The 19,384-nt window shown below is 48.3% G+C and overlaps 3 protein-coding genes across 4 annotated transcripts; 2 read left to right on the top strand and 1 right to left on the bottom strand.

The window, feature by feature from the left end:
* Window positions 1-569: 569 nt before the first annotated feature.
* CALR (calreticulin) lies at window positions 570-4,372 on the top strand. The gene is made up of 9 exons (XM_004688707.2): window positions 570-736; window positions 1,094-1,195; window positions 1,380-1,583; window positions 1,967-2,061; window positions 2,148-2,357; window positions 2,429-2,542; window positions 2,635-2,778; window positions 3,371-3,463; window positions 3,545-4,372. Exons 1-9 carry the CDS (start codon window positions 646-648, stop codon window positions 3,743-3,745), a joined length of 1,254 nt encoding a protein of 417 aa, XP_004688764.1. The 5' UTR covers window positions 570-645; the 3' UTR covers window positions 3,746-4,372.
* Window positions 4,373-8,005: 3,633 nt separating this feature from the next.
* RAD23A (RAD23 homolog A (S. cerevisiae)) lies at window positions 8,006-13,564 on the top strand. Of its 2 annotated transcripts, none has more exons than XM_004688705.2 (9): window positions 8,006-8,179; window positions 9,497-9,658; window positions 9,827-10,008; window positions 10,148-10,203; window positions 10,336-10,463; window positions 10,735-10,813; window positions 10,929-11,059; window positions 12,559-12,723; window positions 12,803-13,564. In XM_004688705.2, the coding sequence occupies exons 1-9, from the start codon at window positions 8,108-8,110 to the stop codon at window positions 12,914-12,916; spliced, it is 1,089 nt and encodes a 362-aa protein (XP_004688762.1). In that variant the 5' UTR covers window positions 8,006-8,107; the 3' UTR covers window positions 12,917-13,564. The 2 variants fall into 2 exon arrangements, with proteins under 2 accessions (XP_004688762.1, XP_004688761.1); XM_004688704.2 differs by having other exon boundaries at window positions 10,926-11,059.
* Window positions 13,565-14,017: 453 nt separating this feature from the next.
* Window positions 14,018-16,369, bottom strand: GADD45GIP1 (growth arrest and DNA-damage-inducible, gamma interacting protein 1). The gene is made up of 2 exons (XM_004688703.2): window positions 15,830-16,369; window positions 14,018-14,378 (listed from the first exon to the last, which is right to left on the bottom strand). The coding sequence occupies exons 1-2, from the start codon at window positions 16,177-16,179 to the stop codon at window positions 14,060-14,062; spliced, it is 669 nt and encodes a 222-aa protein (XP_004688760.1). The 5' UTR covers window positions 16,180-16,369; the 3' UTR covers window positions 14,018-14,059.
* Window positions 16,370-19,384: the final 3,015 nt, after the last annotated feature.

Genomic DNA, 19,384 nt, shown 5'->3' with positions numbered 1-19,384 from the left:
ATCGGTGTAAAGAGAAGACCCAGGTTTCCAGCTCCTTAATTCTGGTGTCCTCAGTCCAACCCTGGGAGGCAAGGGTGGAGAGAAAGAACGCAGACTTGTTAGGACGGGAATTCCCGAAAAACAAGGCAAATATTGGGCTAGGAAAATCTGGCGCATCCAAGGGGGTCAGAGAGGGGCTAAGGCTAGAGCAGGTGTTGCTCGGTAACCTCTGCATTCGCGAGGGTTCTTTAAAAGCTAACATCCGGAGACACGCGCTCAGGTCCTGGGCGGGGTTGGGCCGGAGATCTGGTCACATGACCGAGCCTGAAGCACTCTCGACCCCCACCGCACCGGTGGGCGTCCTCCACAACGCGTGGTCGACCCTCATAGGCTAGTCGTATGGCCAATAGAAATCGGCCATCTGGGAACCCAGCGTTCCGAGGCACAGTCTAACATGCTGAGCCGAGAAGCGTCCAATGGAAAGGCAGATCCGTGTCCACAGACCAATGACAAGACATGGGGGGCGGGTCCAGAGGCTGGACCAGGTTGGTTTGAGAGGCGGTGGGGTATAAGTTAGCGCGGTCGGCGGCAGCGTCCGTCCCGACTGCAGAGCCGCTGTGAGGAGTGATTTGGAGGGTCCGCACGCCTCCGCCCCCTCGGCCCGCCATGCTGCTACCGGTGCCGCTGCTGCTTGCCCTCCTCGGTCTAGTTGCCGCCGAACCCGCCGTTTACTTCAAAGAGCAGTTTCTGGATGGAGGTAACGCCTGGACCCACCTTGAGTCCGCCCTGGCGTCGCAGCCGGCCCCTCAGCCCAGATCTGCGTCGTCGCCTCTAATTACTGCTCAGAGGACCAATAAGGTGGTCCTCAGAGACTACAGCCGCGGGCGATCCTTCTACTTTCTTGGGGAGCGTGGAGGGCGTAGCAGTCTCCTGTGATGGGAATCAATGTTTATCCGAGGATCTTTTAAGACCCCTGGGTGTCAAAATAGAGGTTGTGTGAGGGAAATGGGGGGGGGGGGAATCTCCTTCCCAGCTCCTGGCAGTTAGAGGCCCCTGGCATATTTAAGGAGGGGGATCAGCATGGCGCCGCTGACCTGTCTCTCTGATCCCTTAGATGGGTGGGCCCATCGCTGGATTGAATCCAAACACAAGTCGGATTTTGGCAAATTTGTTCTCAGTTCTGGCAAGTTCTACGGTGACCAGGAGAAAGATAAAGGTAAGGGCTACTGAGTGGGCTCTTAAGATGCAGGAGAACTTCCTAGAGGAAGCCTTTCTTATCATTGGGTATTCCCAGGAGTAGAGCATGCTGAAGAAGTGGGGTGGGGAGATCTGTATCTTCTAATTCTTAGTGTCCCCCAGGGTTGGGATTGATCTGTGACCTAGCTGCTGTCCTCTACTAGGGCTGCAGACAAGCCAGGATGCCCGCTTCTACGCTCTGTCGACCAGATTTGAGCCCTTCAGCAATAAGGGCCAGACACTGGTGGTGCAGTTCACTGTAAAACACGAGCAGAACATCGACTGTGGGGGTGGCTACGTGAAACTATTTCCGGATGGTTTGGACCAGACAGACATGCATGGAGACTCCGAATACAATATCATGTTTGGTGAGGATCCTTTTGATTAATTATAAGGAGATTGAGACACCATATATGCCTTAAAGCTCACAGAAGGTTGAGAGCATAGAAAGTTTTTACTGTAGGTGGCTCTTTAGAAGGGAAGCTGAGGTTAACAGTGACCTTGCAGCTTTCTGTTGGTTTGAGATTAATTTATGTAATTGCGTTGGAGGCATCTTCTAATTAATAACTTGAGAGTACTGAATTTTGTGCTAATTTTAGTTTTTAATTCTCCACCTATGGCTCCCGAGGTACAATTGATCAGGGTCTGAACCCTATCTTTTGAACCTTTACAGACCTGAATTTCAAATCAGGGCTTGGCTTTGTAAAGAGGGGGGGGCCCCTATCTCTAACCAGCCTGCTCATCACCCCAGGCCCTGATATCTGTGGTCCCGGTACAAAGAAGGTTCATGTCATTTTCAACTACAAGGGCAAGAATGTACTGATCAACAAGGACATCCGCTGCAAGGTACGCCTGGGGGTGGTGACAAATGGCTGCCTGGGGAGGTGAGAGACCAGGCAGGTAGGTGGGGTCATTCACTTTTCTCTCTTTAGGATGATGAGTTCACACACCTGTACACTCTGATTGTGCGACCTGATAACACCTATGAGGTGAAGATTGACAACAGCCAGGTAGAATCGGGCTCCTTGGAGGATGATTGGGACTTCCTACCCCCTAAGAAAATCAAGGATCCTGATGCTTCAAAACCAGAAGATTGGGATGAGCGAGCCAAAATCGATGACCCCACGGACTCCAAACCTGAGGTGGGTGCTGGGGTCAGGGCTCCCCTAGTCAGGTCCTTGGCCTGGCCAACTCTGACCTAATGTCCCCTCAGGATTGGGACAAGCCTGAGCACATTCCTGACCCCGATGCTAAGAAGCCTGAGGACTGGGATGAAGAAATGGATGGGGAGTGGGAACCACCTGTGATTCAGAACCCTGAGTACAAGGTGAGCATGGGACTTCATGCTGCATGGGTTGGGATGCACAGTGGAAAGCACATCATCATGTAATCACCATTCTGTTCTGTTCCCTTCTGCAGGGTGAGTGGAAGCCCCGGCAGATTGACAATCCAGATTATAAGGGCACTTGGATCCATCCAGAGATCGACAACCCTGAGTACTCTCCCGATAGCAACATCTATGCCTATGAAAACTTTGCTGTGCTGGGCTTAGACCTCTGGCAGGTAAGACTGGGAAGAGGAGGATCCCTCGGCTGCCTCAAATGCTCAGGGTCACCCTTAGGATCAGGCGTAGGATTTGAAACCAGACTGGCTTGGATTCCAAAAGGGGGCTTTTTCTGAAGTATTTCTTGGTTTGTCTCTAGGTTCTTTTTGAGGTTCTCCTCACTTTGTGCCAGGCACTGTGAACCAATTCACCTGGCTTCCCCCTGTTACCCCCCCCCTTTACTTCCTAGCAACCTAGAAGTGAATTAGAGAACTCCCTTAGGAAATTGGCTTGAAGAGAATCAAGCCTGTTTTGTTCACTGACATACTTCCTTGCCTAGAACTGCCTGGTACTTAGGTACTGAAATATATTTGAGTAAAAGAATGAGTTCCTATTTTACAGATGAAGAAACATGAGGCACAGGAATGTGAAGTTAGAGGCAGGAAATGGGAAAGCTGAGATTTGAACCTAGGCAGATTTGAACCTAGGCTTTTCAACCTCAATTGGATATTGCATAGTGATTATGGGAATGAAAGTAAGAACCCTGTCCCAGATCAGGGTCATTAACCTCCCTGTGGTACCCCCGCCCCAACCTGTGTCTCCTCCCCACAGGTCAAATCTGGCACTATCTTTGACAACTTCCTTATCACCAATGACGAAGCCTATGCTGAGGAGTTTGGCAATGAGACCTGGGGTGTCACAAAGGTGAGGCTGGGCCATACTCCTGGGCTTGGGAATAGATAGGCAGGGACCAGGTCCTGAGGTCTGTGGTTTCTCTATGCACAGGCAGCTGAAAAGCAGATGAAAGACAAGCAGGATGAAGAACAAAGGCTAAAAGAGGAGGAGGAAGATAAGAAACGTAAGGAGGAGGAGGAAGCAGACAAGGAGGATGAGGAGGACAAGGATGAAGATGAGGAGGAGGAGGATGACAAGGAAGATGAGGAGGAAGAAGACGCTGCCACTGGCCAGGCCAAGGACGAGCTGTAGGGGCCACATCGCCTCCAGGGCTGGACTAAGGCCTGAGCACACCTGCTGCAGAGCTGGCTGCGCCAAATAATGTCTCTATGAGACTGGAGAACTTTCTTTTTTTTCCAGGCGGGTTCTGATTTGGGGTGGATAATGGTTTTTTTCCTCCCTAGCCACCCACCCCTTCCACTCTTCCACTCCCTTTTTTTTTTTTTTTTTTTTTTACTGGTGTTTTATCTGACTCAGCCTTTACCCCTGTCCCTTGTTTTTTCTTGACATCTTTGCTTTCCTCCATACTTTTCCTTCCTACTGCTCTCCAGATTCCTTAGATCCCCTCCAAAATGGGGAGCTGTATATGGGGATATGGAAAGTCCCAGGCCCAAGGTTAAATCTACTGTCCTACCTGGATTAGGGGGGTGGGGGGGACAGAAGAAAGTGGCATCTCTAGCGACACCACCCCCCCCCAGCACTGAGGAAGAATGGGGCTACTAGGGACCTGAGCGCTGACATCCCCTCCCCCCACCTCCTTTTCTCCCCTACACCTAGGATTGGGCCACTTCTGGGTGGGGCAGAGGGTTCCATCTCAGCTCATACTGAGAATGTAAGAACTACAAACAAAATTTCTATTAAATTAAGTTTTGTGTCTTCCTTCTATGTTTCCTTCTGGGGAAGAATAGACATCAGGGAATCAAAAGTGAACTTTTTTGGGGATCACTTATGAGTAAACCTACTAAAACACTGGCTGAGTGTCCCATAAAGTTATAGGCTCTTGATTACTTAACACCCCCAAGGAGAAGAGGAATGGTATTGTAAAAATATCGTTGCAAATACTGTAGTAACTCATTAATTCAGAGTTCTTGCAACAAATTGAGGTTGGCCTCTAATATCATTTATGTTATATAAGATAGTTGCAGAATTCAGAGATTTTAGTCCACACCTTAGGGTCTCATACAATCTATTATACACTGAGTCACAAGCACCTCTTTAAGACTACATTGAACAATTAGACAAACGTTTTTTCAATACCAGCTGGTATTATATGCTGTTAACCTTTTATTCTTGGTCTTATTCTTGGGCCTCCCTGGTTAAGGGCCTAGAGGTCAAGTCTCAGTGCTAGCACCCTGTAGTCTGAATTTGATCCCCAGCCAGGGAGCTAACCCACATGGTGCAGCAGACCTTTTTTGTTCATTGCTCTGTTCAGCAGTGTGTTTAGATCTGCCTGTTCTGCTGCATGCTCTGTTGAACCCATCCCCTACATCTCTGTCCTACACCACAGTTCTACAAAAAGGAATTTACCTTTTCTTCTTAAAGTCAAGGAAATAGGCTTAGAAATGTTACCAAGCTTACTTGTGGTTTTCAGTTGTCAGTTGAATTACAATTCAGACATTTTAAAAAAAATTTATATATACAAGAACATGCCAGAGGGGTGGGGTGGGGTGAGAGGATTCACTAGAGATCATGGGGAGAGGAATAAATAAGCAGTTTTACTGAAATACAATGCTGAGGGCACAGCAGGTAGGCCAGGAGATATCTGACATGCCATGTGGGTCAGCTCCCTGGCCAGGAATTCCAACTTCTGCTGCAGTAGCTGCTGATAGCTTAACCCTTTATGCTGGTACTGTGCTTAACCTTTTATGCCACCAGAGTGGGCCCATAATCCAAACTTTTTAAAATTCTGTATACCAGCCACCAAGACTGGAGAGGTCTGTGTCATGTGGGTCAGACCCCTGGTGGGAAGGGAATGGAGGAATCTGTTGCAGTGGCTGGTGATAGCTTGATAGTGCTGTCCTTAATCCCTGTGTCACTGGGGAGGTCCCCAATTCAAACATTTTGAAAGGAAAGGTGAGCAGACGTCGGGATCCTTTGAGGTCATAAACCTGGTGAGGTCAAGAAGGCAAACCCTGAAGTACAGTGAGTGGGTAGCCTGGAGTTGATGTTCCTGCTTGCAGTACAGAAGTAAGACTTCTCCCAACTGAAGCAAGGCTATTCTGGTGGAAACCTCCAGGCTGAAGGCATGTAGTCAAGGGAGAAACAGAACCTGGTTACAGTTGAGCAATGGCTGGGATACCAGGTGACCACTAGAGGAGTTAGTTTCTAGTTTGTTGAGAGGGCCCTCTACACAATGACTCAGAGAAACTGTCAACACCAAGTTCTCGAAATCACCCTTCCTCAGCTTTGGAGATCTAACTTTTCAAGTTCTTTCCTTGGTTCAAGGAAGCTTCCCTTCTGTGTTCTGTAGCCCAATCCCACCTCTTGGAAGTTCTCTAGGTGCTTCAGATTGGTTTATCTAGGGAAAGATTAGGCTAATGTGTTCAATGTAAAGAAGTCTTGAAAGCTAACATATTCCTTAAATGTATTTGGAGTCAGAATGGGGATAATGAACAAAGTTGGGAAAGAAGGAGCAGCAGACAACTGGGACATCCAGTAATTAAAACAGTAAATCCATTCAAAAATGGCTCTATGTATCTTTTAAAAAGATTGATTTATTTATGCATACAAGATTCGGGGTATGGGCCAGAGGTATGGAGGTGAGAGGATTCACCAGAGACAGAGTGGGGAGCAGAACAGGCAAATACATTGCTGAAGGGAGCAGCAGGTGGGTCAGGAGAGGTCTGCCATGCCACGTGGGTCACCTCCTTGGCCAGGAATTGAACTCTTGTTGCAATGGCTGCAGATAGCTTCATTGAGTGCTTTAACCCATTGAACCATGAGGGACATTTTTTGTTTTGTATTTTAATGGATTTTAAAAAATAATATAATTGTTTATTTTTACATCATTTTCTGCCTTTTTCCATCTCAGTTGTAATCCCCATGGGCTTCCCATCACCATATCACCTGTGTGCCATCACCATAGCCTCATGCATCTCCTCCCCCTAGTTTTGATCCCAAGTGTCTTTAGTATTTAGTTATTATTATTTTCTCCCCTGGTGCTTTAAACTCCTGCTATAAGTGAAACCATCCCATATTTTTCCTTTTCCTACTGGCTTATTTCACTAAGCATGATCCCTTCCAGTTCCATCCATGTTGCTGCAAAAGGCATGTGTTTATCTTTTTGATTGCTGAGTAATATTCCGTCGTGTATATGTACCACATATTTTTAATCCTGTCATCTACTTTTGGGCATTTGGGTTGATGCCATGTCTTTTCTATTGTAAGTAAAGCAGCAATAAACGACACAACCAGGGACATTTAAAAACTATTTTTCTTTTATCAAATTGCTAATCTTTCCAGTTTTGAATAATATACATTTTCAGAGCTTGACACATCCCTGTAAAGATGACTGGGTCACAATAAAACAAAATTGAAATGTGTAGAAAAGGTGGATACTGCTTATATGCGAGAAATACAAATACAGCAACTACATGAAAAAGGATATTTAGGCCCTCCCTGATGGCACAAGGGGTTAGGGTGCGGCACTGCAAAGCTAGCCCCAGCTCCTTTAGGGCGAGTTTGATTCTGGCTCTGAAAGTATCCTGGCTCTGAAAGTGTCCACACCGTCTCTCCTGTCTCGCCCACTGCTCCCCTCAGCACCGTACTTCATCGATTTGCCTGTTCTGCTCCCCACTTTTTCTCTGGTGAATCCTCTCACCGCCGCTGCACCTCTGGCCTGTACCCTAGTTCTGTATGCATAAATAAATAAATCTTAATAAAAAAAGAAGAAAGATACTTTAAAAATTTTACTTATAAGAGCTGGGGTAGGCCAGAGGTGCAGAGGGCTGAAAGGATTCACTGGAGACAGAATAGGGAGCAAAACAGGAAGATATAGTGAAATACACAGCTGGGGTGGGACGCAGCTAGTGAGTCAGAAGAGGTCCCTGTCACGTGGATCAGCTTCCCGGCTCGGGATCAAACTGCAGTGGCTGCCAAAAGCTTTAAAGTGCTGAGGTTAAACGCCTGTGCCATAAGGAGGCCGCTCACTACATGAAAAAATATTTTTTTAAGGACTTATTTATGCATACAAGAACTCGGGGTACGGGCCAGAAGTTGGGGGGGTTGAGAGGATTCACCAGTGGCAATCTCGTAGGTGTTAAAGTGGGGACAAAGAAACCATTTTGCAGCGGCATGACGTCTCTTCTACCAAGAGTGGCGTCACCCTAAGGAAACCACGTGATGGGTAGGCGTTCCGAGCGAGAAATTCTCTTCACTTCCACCTGGTAGAATTTAGTTTGCGCATGTCTGGTCCGAGGACGAACCGGTGCGCATGCCTACGAAGGTCAAGGGAGGAGGAAGGAAGCACAAGGGTCACGTGCACCGGTGGCCGGCGCGCGCACCACCTGCCCCGGAAGCGGTCGGAGCGCAGCGCGACTGGGCGCTAAGATGGCGGCCGCGTGAGTTGCATGTTGTGTGAGGGACCCGGGGCCGCCGTGTCGCTTGGGCCTCGCCATGGCCGTCACCATCACGCTCAAAACGCTGCAGCAACAGACCTTCAAGATTCGCATGGAGCCTGACGAGACGGTGCGAGCTGGGCCGGAGGCTACAGGCGGGAGCGACTGGTGTTGGGGTGGGTGGGGGCGGGGAGGCCGGAATCCTGATGGGAGGGGCGGGGAGGACTGCGCACCCGAGCCCGGCCCAACTCCCCTCCCACCTGCCACACTTTCCCAGACCCCCGGCTAGTCACCTGCCCAGCCTCTTGCTGCTTGGCGAATGCCCCTGGGACGATCTGTGGGCGAAGCCCTAACTCCGGGGCACCTGCCAGGCCCTGGCTCCAATGTCAGAGCTCTCGCGAGGCATGGGAGCCACAGGGTCAGATTCCCGACGCGGCCGCGCTCTTCGAGACCGGGCCTCCGAGTGCCCAGCTTTGCAAGCGTTTTTTGGTTGTCAGCCGAAGCTGGAAGTAGTACCAAGAGGAGATGACGGATGATGCGGGCGACGATGGTAATAGGTGGTTTGAGTTTCAGTGGTCTGTTTGTTGACCATTTGTCGTTTACCAGTCGCCCAGCGTTTCAGTATGATCTTGCTAACTCTACAAAGCTGTCTTTTTTGTTATAAGAAACAGACGCTTCCCAGTTTGCAGATGTGAAAACTTAGAAGGTTAAGGAACTTGGTATAATCATAAGCAGCAAATATTGGCTATTTCAGATTAGGTTCTGCTTTATTTGAGATCCCAGGGTCTAAACAAGCAGATTATTTAGCTAAACAGATTTAGGGCCAAACAAACATTTTGCTTTTCTATGCTCTGGGCACATTTTGCATAACTACCCCATGAGGGAGGGATACATTGAAATCTACTTTTTGTTGAAATGGAAACGCTTAGTTTTTCACCACCCAACGGTTTGACTTAGGGCAAGTCACTTAACCTCTCTGTCTCACCTTGTCCTTTAATATAAAATGAGGCCACCATCATGTCATTGCACTGTAAGGCTTGGAAAGTGTGCTACATTTATGATAGTGCTGTTAACTCAGTATATTTTATAGTAAAAACTGATCACTTAGTGCCGAAGGTCAGCATGGATTGGGGAATCCTTCTACTCCCTTTTAATTCTGTTTTCTTGCTCATAATTTACACTGTCTGAAATAGATATATTTTCCTTTTTGTATGATAGTGTCGTCTCTATGAAATGTATTACAGTTTAGCTCCCTGGTGTGTTCTCAAAACAATTTTATGGTATATAAGGTACCTGGCTATATGTTAAGTAAATTTTCTGTTGAATAGGATGATTGAAAAAATTCAAGTGTAGTCTGCTTGACTACAAAGCTCAAGACTTATAACCATGCTAGAGGGGAAGTCAGAATCTTGAAGTTTGCAATGACTCTCTGTATCCCTTCTTGTAGGTAAAGGTGCTAAAAGAAAAGATAGAAGCTGAGAAGGGACGTGATGCCTTCCCTGTGGCTGGACAGAAACTCATCTATGCTGGCAAGATCCTCAGTGATGATGTCCCTATCAGGGACTATAGAATTGATGAGAAAAACTTTGTGGTCGTCATGGTGACCAAGGTGGGTGAAGTGTGCTGGTTAGAAAGGTGGGTGGATTAGCTAGGGAACTGGCAAATAGCCTGTCTGCCCAGCAGAGATTAGACATGAATAGGGTGGTGCTGAAACAGGGCAGGATGTTGGGATTAGATAGAAATACTGACGCCTACTCCCTTTTTCTGGGTGTCACAGGCCAAAGCTAGCCCAGGCACCTCAATAACCACAGAGGCCTCCCCCACTGCTGCCCCGGAGTCCTCCATCTCCTTCCCACTGGCCCCTGCCTCAGGAATGTCCCATCCCCTGCCCACCACCAGAGAGGACAAGAGCCCATCAGAGGAATCTGTGCCCACGACGTCTCCGGAGTCTGTGTCAGGGTAAGGCAGGGAGCAGCAGCTCCAGCTTGGGTCCTGTCCTGCTATCACTTTCCAGTGCCCACATATGTGGTTCCACATACCTGGGGGGAGGGCAAGCCGCCAGAAGCCAGGGTCCGATTTCTCTCTCTTGAATTTGCAGCTCTGTTCCCTCTTCAGGTAGCAGCGGGCGAGAGGAAGACGCAGCCTCTACGCTAGGTGGGTGGGTGGTCCCCAGGGTAGAAGCAACCAAGTGCCCTAGCATCAGCTGGGCCTTTTTGTGGGTGTGGGAGGGCCTGGGAGTTCCCCTTTCTGCTCCCTGGTGACCCAAGCCTGCTGCTCCCTCCACAGTGACTGGCTCTGAGTATGAGACGATGCTGACGGAGATCATGTCCATGGGCTATGAGCGGGAACGGGTCGTGGCCGCCCTGAGAGCCAGCTACAACAATCCTCACCGAGCCGTGGAGTATCTACTCACGGTGAGGTGGGGCTGCAGCCTCCTGGGGAGGCCTCAAGGGAGTATATGGGCTTCAAAGCCCTGATGGGTGGTCAGGGTGGCAAAATCTATTCAACAGTTTTTGAGTAGTGGTTCCAGCTAGGAAAGTCTTCCTGCAGGACACTGGACATGAGTTGTATGGTGGGCCTGTGGAGGGTGGGACTGAGGTCTCACCTGTCTCATTCCTGCACTGAGCCTGCAGGAGGGAGGCAATGGGAGGTCTGTACCTTAGCACTAAATAGGACCCCTGACAGGGAATTCCTGGGAGTCCCGAGCCAGAGCATGGTTCCGTGCAGGAAAGCCAGGTATCTGAGCAGCCAGCCACAGAAGCAGGTGAGTGGATGGGAGGTACGCCTTTGGCCTGTCTGCTGTGAGAGCATCTGATTCCCGACTCCTGCATCTAGGAGCCCTGCATAGTGTCTAATTGTATCCCTTCCTCCGCCAGCAGGAGAGAACCCCTTGGAGTTCCTGAGGGATCAGCCCCAGTTCCAGAACATGCGGCAGGTGATTCAGCAGAACCCAGCACTCCTGCCTGCCCTACTGCAGCAGCTGGGCCAGGAGAACCCTCAGCTTTTGCAGGTGCGGCCATGGGAGCAGAGAGCCAGTATAGTCACCACTTCCTCTCCCCTTCAAGTACTACAGCTCCAGAGAATGAGCTTGGGCCAGCATAACGCATAGGGGTTGCTCTGTATACACAGAGTAGGACTCATGACAGCCATTGTAAGTTGTGGGCACTGTTGCTGTAGTCCTTACAGAGCAAGATTCCAGAACCATGGAGCAGTCTGGTGGCTGGGGGGAGTGTATTCCTCTGGTCCCTAGGTCTTGTGCTTTGCCTTCTTGATATTGTGACTCTGGATCCACATACAATTGGTGATTCATAAATGTCTATAGGGTGGCATGGCAGTATCTCAGTCCAGTGTGCCCAACACTATCTAGGGCATTGTACTCCACAAGGTAATGTCCTGCCCTTGAAGGCTCCTTGGCACAGGGACAGTGGCTCCTGGGTGTGGTAGGTTCAGTACCCACTCAGTTTCTCCCCCAGTTTCTCAGTCTCTTGTGCTGGTTTCTGCTTGCCACCTAATGAGGTTGAACAGCTCAGGACATACACCTTTTCTCTTTACCTGCACTTAATTCTCCTCACATAACACTCAGGCTTTCACCCTGGTGACTCCTGAATTCACATGATCAGCTTTGGTCTCTAGATTTTTCGCTCATCACTGGCTTGACACTTCCATGAAAGTGCTTTCCAGTCATTTAACACTTAACCTACCCTACTCCCAGCTAACCCTGTTCCTGCAAGAATTAGTCTGGGGTTGTTTGAGCCCCACACCTTGGGTGCCTGCTTTAGTGATCCCACCCCTGTCCTGTCCTACTCCCAACACCCAGTCCTCACTTCACCTCTGGCTGCCAGCTGATCTCTTATCTGCTTACCTGGCAAACACTGCCAAAGAGCTTTTCTTCTGCATAACCCCTGAGGTTCTTTCTTTCCAGGACAAAGGCCCTGTGTCTTTCATGTAAAAAAAAGTTATTAAACATAGGAGTAAAGAGTTATGTCAGAACCCTCAAGCTATATTACCTACATGAACTAATCTCTTTCAGAGGTACACAGGTGGCTGCTCTTTCTATTTAACTTTTATCACTATGCTTCCTATCCTAGTAGAAGGCACTAGAAAAGAATGGTCTTGTTCCTACCTTCCTCTAATCTTATCTACTACTTCCCCCTTCCCTTCCTCATTTACCCTTGTTCTGGGATTCACCTTTGCTGCTTGCTCTGCCTGAAGAAATCTGTTCTCCCTTATCCCATAAGTCACATGTCCCCCTTCTGGTCCTTAGTGTCTCTCCCAGGGTCATCCCTGCTGGATGCCAGGCCTGGTCTTTATATTTTAAACAATTATCCATTTGTTTGTTTGTTGATGGCCTAGAACATCAACTCCAGCAGCACAGAGGGTGTCTATGACTCTTGGTCAGAATAGGTGCTCCCTAAATATTTGCTGAGTGAATGGAAAACCAAGGACTGGGAGGGGGAGTGGAGGTAACAAGGGCTGTGGGTCATGTCCCTTCCCCTTCACCTCCTGCAGCAAATTAGCCGGCATCAGGAGCAGTTCATCCAGATGCTGAACGAGCCCCCAGGGGAGCTGGCAGACATCTCAGACGTGGAGGGGGAGGTGGGTGCCATAGGTGAGGATGCCCCGCAAATGAACTACATCCAGGTGACGCCACAGGAGAAGGAAGCAATAGAGAGGGTAAGAGACCTGGTTGATGGTTATCCTGTTGGTGGGCAGGGCCCTTGCACAGGGCTCATCCCTACCCATCTTCCCACAGTTGAAGGCCCTTGGCTTCCCAGAGAGCCTGGTGATCCAGGCCTACTTCGCTTGTGAAAAAAACGAGAACTTGGCTGCCAACTTCCTTCTGAGTCAGAACTTTGATGATGAGTGATGACTGGGAGATCCGGCCACCCACAGCCCCCCACCCTGACCCCTCCTCCAAAAAGTTTTATAAAAGAAAAAATATATATATATTCATGTTTATTTAAGAAGTGAGAAATCAAAAACCTTAAAAAAAAAAAAAAAAAACAACTTTACACCCTCTTAAACTGGCCCCTGTTCCAATCTTGGCCTGAAAAGACCCTTGCCAGACATCTGTCCCCCATCCCCCACTCCAGTCCAGCTTTCTCCAAGGAGCTGGCAGAACTGGAGGTAACAGATGGGCCCCTTTTGGCCTCTGTCCCAGCTCCCTGCAGCCAGATGGAGAGGCGGCTGCTTGCTTCCCCATCCTTCAAAGAGCCCCTGAGACCTTTCCTCCACCCTTTTCCAGGGTATGAGGAAACTGGAGCCCCAAACTTTGATCTTTCATTGGAGTGGCCCAAATCTTTCCATCTGAGGTGAATACTTGAGGTCCAAGTCTCCTTCCCCAGTCTGGCCTTGGCCTCCAACCTCCATCCCTTTGTTGGGGAGGAGGCTTAGTTTGTCCTGCCTGGGAAGGGTAATGTCGGAGCTGTTCATGAGGCGGAGACCATCTCCCACCCCAAACACAGAACTTGTGTCTCTGATAAAGGTTTTGAAGTGAATAAAGTTTTAAAAGACAGTTCTGTGGTCTGTGCCTGCTGGGACTTCCCACTCCTGGACTGGGGGCTAGTTGGGCACAGGTGACTTGGGAATGCCAAGGTGGGCAGAGGGCTGTGCCAGCCTTCGCATATTGGGATTGCCAGTGTCCTCTCTCAAAACTGACTTGTTCCCAGGCTGTAAGCCCCAGTTCAGCCTTGGAAGAATTGCTACTCACCGTCCCCCACTATGATCACCACAGTCTGTTTTGGCTATATTTCTCCTCTGGTAATTGGCTAATTACTGGAGATTAATGTTGGTAAACAGAAGCCTCCTTCTCTGCCATCTGCTCCTCCATTATTTCCCCATTGCATCTCCTTTACCCTCACTGACGCCCCAGTCAGTCAGTAGGGGCTAGCATCCCTGAAGGAGAGGCAGGCAGCAGGTGTTGGGGAAGGACCCAAGGAGGGGCGCACACACACAATACAGAACCTTCTGAGGCTGGGGATAGCAGATTTTATTGGGAAAGGACACAAGCTTAGGAGTTGGATGCTGCGGAGGCTGCTGGGTCTGAGGCTATACTGGCAGCCATTGCAGCAGCACGTGCCTCCTTCTTCTGTCTTTGTTTCTCCTCCTTGAGGTGCTTTCGCTGCTGCTTCTCCAGGTCCTGCAGCAGCTCCTGGAAGCGGGTACTCCGTGGGTCCACATGGTAGCCCAAGCGTTCCTGGGCTTCGGCTTGCAGCTGGGCCCGCCGCTCCTTGTCTGCTTGTGCCTTCTTCCTGCGCTCCTGCTGTTGTCGCTGCCAGTTCTCAATCATCTGTGGCATCTTGGCCATTCGCTCTGCAATGAGCTGCTCCCTGCAGGGGAAGTAGGGTGAGCAGTGAGAATAACCCCCAGCCAGAGCAGTGTCCATTTATCACACCCCCATCTCTCCCAACTTCCTCATGGAGATGAAGAAATGGAAACTTTATTATAGCCTTTAAACTTAGAAGACAAGAAAGAGGGGAAGAACTAACGAGCCCCAAAAACTCCTGGAAGCAGACCCCAAGTCAACATGACATTTCATTAAGCTGTCTACTGAGCCATCCGAATGCCACTCACCATTTGGGGCAATTCCCACAGCTCCTCCATTCTACAGACATTAAGCACAACTGGTGTAGAGGCCCTAGGGTAGGGATGTGCTGTATGCTAGGCCTACTTCTAGGCACGGGAGTGAAAGCAAGAAATGACTGGACGTTTTCTCTTGTCCTATGAGTTTGTGGTGCCAACCACAGATGCGTTTTAAGGACTAGAGAAATGAAACTTGAACTCAAGCTTCTTGATAGTTATCTAGCTGGAATGGGGCAAAAACCTACCACTGCTTGTATGGCCGGACAAGTGACTCCCACTATCCCAAGCTGTTTCCTCATCTCTGAAATGATGGGATGAAATAGCACCTCATCCTCTAAGAGTTGATGGGAAGGGAGGCCTTCCTGGTGATGCAAGGGGTTAAGTCTCAGCTCTATCTGGTGATGCAAGGGGTTAAGTCTCAGCTCTATCAAGCTATCAGTAGCCATTGCGGCATGAACTCCATCCCCTGCCAGGGAGCAGACCCATATGGTGCAGCAGACCTTGCCCTGTGTCACTGGCTTCTCCCCTCTGCAGTGTATTTTAGTACCTCTCCCTGTTCTGCTTCCCACCCTATCTCTGGTGAATCCTCTCACTCCCCTGCGCCTCTGGCCTACACTTCAGCTCTTGTGTGTATACGAGTTGATGGGAAGACAAGAACATTACTTACAAGGAACACACTTGAACCTGCTTCCCCCACTTGGCCTCTAGCAGGTGTTACCATCCAGATTTCCTGTACTTTCTTCCCTCACATCTCCCCAGTCACACTGACGTCCTTAATAGTTTTTAAGACATTTCTACATCAGGACCTTTGCACCACCTGTTTCTGGTATTAGGAACTCTCCTTGCCCTCACCCCACTTCCGCCCCCCCCAAACCCCATAGCCCTTAAGCGAAGTCTGATCACGATCACGCACGCAAGTCTACTTAAACATCAAGTACTTAAGAGGGCCCGGGTCTCCCAAAAAAGTTTGGCAGGCATTCTTCACCTCTATTTTTATCTAAGAGTTCTCTGTCACTATCTTGCACACACTAGGCGCTCAATTGTTAATCCAGAAGGCTTTGCTTGGGGAGGGGGGGGGGGCGCGGGATGCACGTAAATTTACAGCAATGCAACCCATGTAAAAGCCCGAAGAACTAAACTCTAGGACACAGTTCGCCCAGTAGAACCCCCGGGTCCTATACCGCTCGTATGCACACACCTGGCCTGACGCTTCTGCTCCTTTGCCAGCTGCTGTAGCCGCACTGATTCTTGCATGGTCGCCAGGCTTGGGCACCATTCACACTCCTCTGCCTCCAGATCGCGCAGCTGTTCCCGCGACGGCCACAGGGACCCCGCGTCCACCGCAGAGGCGGCGCCGTGCCTCGCAAACTGCTTGGCTGCGTAGCGCGGTCCCATTTGCCAACGCGGGATCAGGGGGTCATCTGGATCTGGCCACCAAGGCCCCGGCGAGCGACGCGGGGGAGGGGGCGCTCGGTAGCCACGGGAGCAACGGTAGACGGTCGTCGTCAGCCCTAAGAGGCCGCGCACCTGCCCCCAGGGCGCCGCCATCTTGGCCGTGCGGGGGCCTTCGCGGGCGCGGGCTGGCCACGGCGCTGCCTGCTCCAGAGGTCCGGTGGGGCGGGGTGAGGGTCGTCCTTGCTGCCAGTTTGAGTCGGAACGAGGAGGTGTAATTTTTCTACATCTTCAATATAATTTTAAAGTTTACTTATTCAACCCAAAAAGAAAAATACCGGATAGTTTCACGCATAGCAGGAGCATAAAGGGTCGGGGGGAGGGTGAAGGATAATGAACAGCCATATACCAGAGACATTTTAGGGGGATGGAGTGGGGAATAGGATCAAAAAGGGGGAGGGGGTAAGTGCATGGGACTATGGTGATGGCACCCGGGTGAATTGGTAATGGGAAGTCCATGGGGATTACAAATAAGATGAAAAAGGCACAAATGATGTAAAAATATTATATTGATTTAAAAATGTAATAAAAAATAAACATTTCAACTTTAAGTCACTCTACATATTCTATTTTAATTTAAATATATAGAAATACAAATATGTTTAATATTGGGTGGCCTAGGAATTAAGTCTCAGCTCTATCACCTCCCCTGTGAAGGAGCTGACCCACATGGGGCAACAGACTTTGCCTGTCTCAACCTCTGCACCTCTCAGCAATGTATTTCTTTTTTTAAAGATTTATTTATGCAAGCAGAACTGGGGTACAGGCCAGAGGTTCAGCAGTGTATTTCACAACATCGACCTGTTCTGTTCTCCCCTCTGTCTCTGGTGAGTCCTCTCAACTTCAACACGTCTGGCCCACACCCCAGTTCTTCTACACAAAATAAATAAAATCTCTTAAAAATGTAAAATTCTTGTATTTTACTTTAGGTATTTAAATATTGTTCATAATATTTTATGCTTTTTATTTTTAATATCTTAAAATTTTAATTTTAAATAATTTTTGAAACTTTGGACACTTATTTTGAATATTTAAAAATTATTTAAAATTTACTTAAAATTGTATGTTATTTAAGATGCCTGTATACAAATTTTATAAGTGCTTCATTACTTTATGCTTTTTAACTTTTTTGTGTGTTTGAAATGTTTAGAATGCCTGATTTTAACCAAAGCTAAAGTTAAATTGCCCTTAGACCTGAGAACATTGGAATAATAATAAGATGTCTAATTTTCTTTTTGAGGCTTGTATTCACAAATGCAGTTTATCTGCAGATAACCCATCCTGAGAAGGCAGAGGTCTGTAACCTTCAGTGAAATGCCCAGACTGACTGGAGCCAGAAGACTGTAAATGAAGCAGAGAGAACTTCCTAAGGTGGACGGGACAGGGCCCACCACCAGAAATGTATAACTGTTTATCTGAAAGCCTCTTCATACTTCATGTGTGAACTGTCCTGTAACTAGCCAGTCGAGTTCACATTTCTTTGGCTTTAGCTTACTCCTTGGCCAAAAAAAATTTAACTCCTTTGTTTTCAAACCCAGTCCCCAAAACCTCTATAACCTTATCTCTTTTCTAATCTAACCTGGAGGGCAGATTTGAGATTACCTCCTGCTGTTTGCCAATTGGATTTGCAAAAGTTTCTTTTCTCCAAAGCTGCAGTTATCAAGGATGTTAGCAGCTGTGCAAGTCTAGTAGTGAGTACATTGCTTGGTAACTTGATCCTTGCGTAGAAATTAAATGTTATTGTATAAGAGGATTTCAGCCTTAAAAAGGAAAGGAAATTCTGACACATACTACAATGTGGATATCCAGATGAACCTGAAGACATTATGCTGAGTGAAATAAGGCAGTCACAAATGGACAAATAATGTATTTGATGACACTTATTTGGGATCCCAGAGGAGTGAGATTCAGAGAGGCAGAACAAAGAATGAAGGGTACCAGAGACCAAGAATAGTTATTGTTTAATAAGGGCAGAGTTTCTGGGACTCCCTAGTAGCCTAGGGGTTAAATCTCAGTGCTATGTATCACCACTATGGCCTGACAGAGGAGCTGACCCATGTATGGTGCAGCAGACCTCTCGTCTCACCCATTGCTCCCCTCAGAAGTGTATTTCAATAAAATCTTCCTGTTCTGTTCCCCACTCTGTCTCTGTCCCTCCAGCCTACATCCCAGTTCTTCTACGCAAAATAAATCTTAAAAAAAGAAAGAGGTCCTCCCTGGTGGCTCAGGGGTTAATGACACAGTACTGTCAAGCTATCACCAGCCTCTACAGCATGAGTTAGTTCCATCCTTGGCCAGGGAGATAGCCCACATGGCACAATGTAACAGATCTTCCCTGTCTCACCCACTGTTCCCCTCAGCAGTGTATTTTAGTTGATCTGCCCATTCTGTTCCCTACTCTATCTCTGGTTGATCCTCTCACTGCTTCCCCACATCCCCCCACAACACACACCTCTGGCATACACCCCAGCTCTTGTGCACATAAATAAATAAATAAATCTAAAAAAAAAAAGTCAGGGCCTTTCCTGGGGTGCAGCAGGTTAAAGCGCAGCACTGCAAACTAGCTGCAGCTGCTTCAGTGCAAGTTTGATCCTCCACCCTTGAGTTGATCCGCATGGCCTGGCAGAACTCTCCTGCCTGCCCACTGCTTCCTTCAGCAGTGTACTTATCAATCTGCCTGTTCTGCTCCCCACTCTGTTTCTGGTGAATCCTCTCACTGCCCCTGTACTTCTGGCTTATACCCCAGTTCTGTATGCATAAATAAATAAATCTTTTTTAAAAAAATCTGATTATTAAAAAAAATAACACTGACCCTCCCTCCCACTCCTCCATGCAGTAAAAAAAAAAAATAATAAAATAAAAAAAAATTGTAGTTAAAAAAATCAAGGTATATGGATGGTTTCACTCAGCAGGAACATAAAGGACTGGGGGAGGGGAACAATAATGAACAATTATATACCAGAAACATTTACGGGAGTGGAGTGGGGAATGGCATCAAAACTGGGGGAGGGGATGCATACTACTATGGTGATAGCACAAGAGTGAATTGGTGATGGGAAGTCCATGGGGATTACAACTGAGATGGAAAAAGGCACAAAATGATGTAAAAATAAACTATTATTAACAAAATAAATCCAGGTATAAATCCCTCCCTGGTGGCGCAACTGGTTAAAGAGCAGCACTAGGAAGCTAGCCACAGCCACTTCAGCAGGAGTTGGCTCCCCTGTCATGGAAGTGACCCACATGGCACAGCAGACCTCTCCTGTCTGCCCCACTGCTCCCCACAGCAGTGTGTTTCAGC

The sequence above is a fragment of the Condylura cristata genome, unplaced genomic scaffold (genome assembly GCF_000260355.1).
Source record: "Condylura cristata isolate star-nosed mole 26May11 unplaced genomic scaffold, ConCri1.0 scaffold00024, whole genome shotgun sequence".
NCBI lineage: Eukaryota > Metazoa > Chordata > Mammalia > Eulipotyphla > Talpidae > Condylura > Condylura cristata.
The sequence above is the reverse complement of the archived record's forward strand: the minus strand, read 5'-3'. Positions and strand labels throughout refer to the sequence as shown.

Coding starts and splice junctions, on each gene's coding strand:
- RAD23A (XM_004688704.2), top strand. CDS start 8,108: ATGGCCGTCACCATCACGCTCAAAACGCTGCAGCAACAGACCTTCAAG. Junction 10,009..10,147: donor TCTCCGGAGTCTGTGTCAGG/GTAAGGCAGGGA, acceptor TTGAATTTGCAG/CTCTGTTCCCTCTTCAGGTA. Junction 10,204..10,335: donor AGACGCAGCCTCTACGCTAG/GTGGGTGGGTGG, acceptor CTCCCTCCACAG/TGACTGGCTCTGAGTATGAG.
- CALR (XM_004688707.2), top strand. CDS start 646: ATGCTGCTACCGGTGCCGCTGCTGCTTGCCCTCCTCGGTCTAGTTGCC. Junction 1,584..1,966: donor CGAATACAATATCATGTTTG/GTGAGGATCCTT, acceptor TCATCACCCCAG/GCCCTGATATCTGTGGTCCC. Junction 3,464..3,544: donor AGACCTGGGGTGTCACAAAG/GTGAGGCTGGGC, acceptor CTCTATGCACAG/GCAGCTGAAAAGCAGATGAA.
- GADD45GIP1 (XM_004688703.2), bottom strand. CDS start 16,179: ATGGCGGCGCCCTGGGGGCAGGTGCGCGGCCTCTTAGGGCTGACGACG. Junction 14,379..15,829: donor GAGCAGAAGCGTCAGGCCAG/GTGTGTGCATAC, acceptor CTTCCCCTGCAG/GGAGCAGCTCATTGCAGAGC.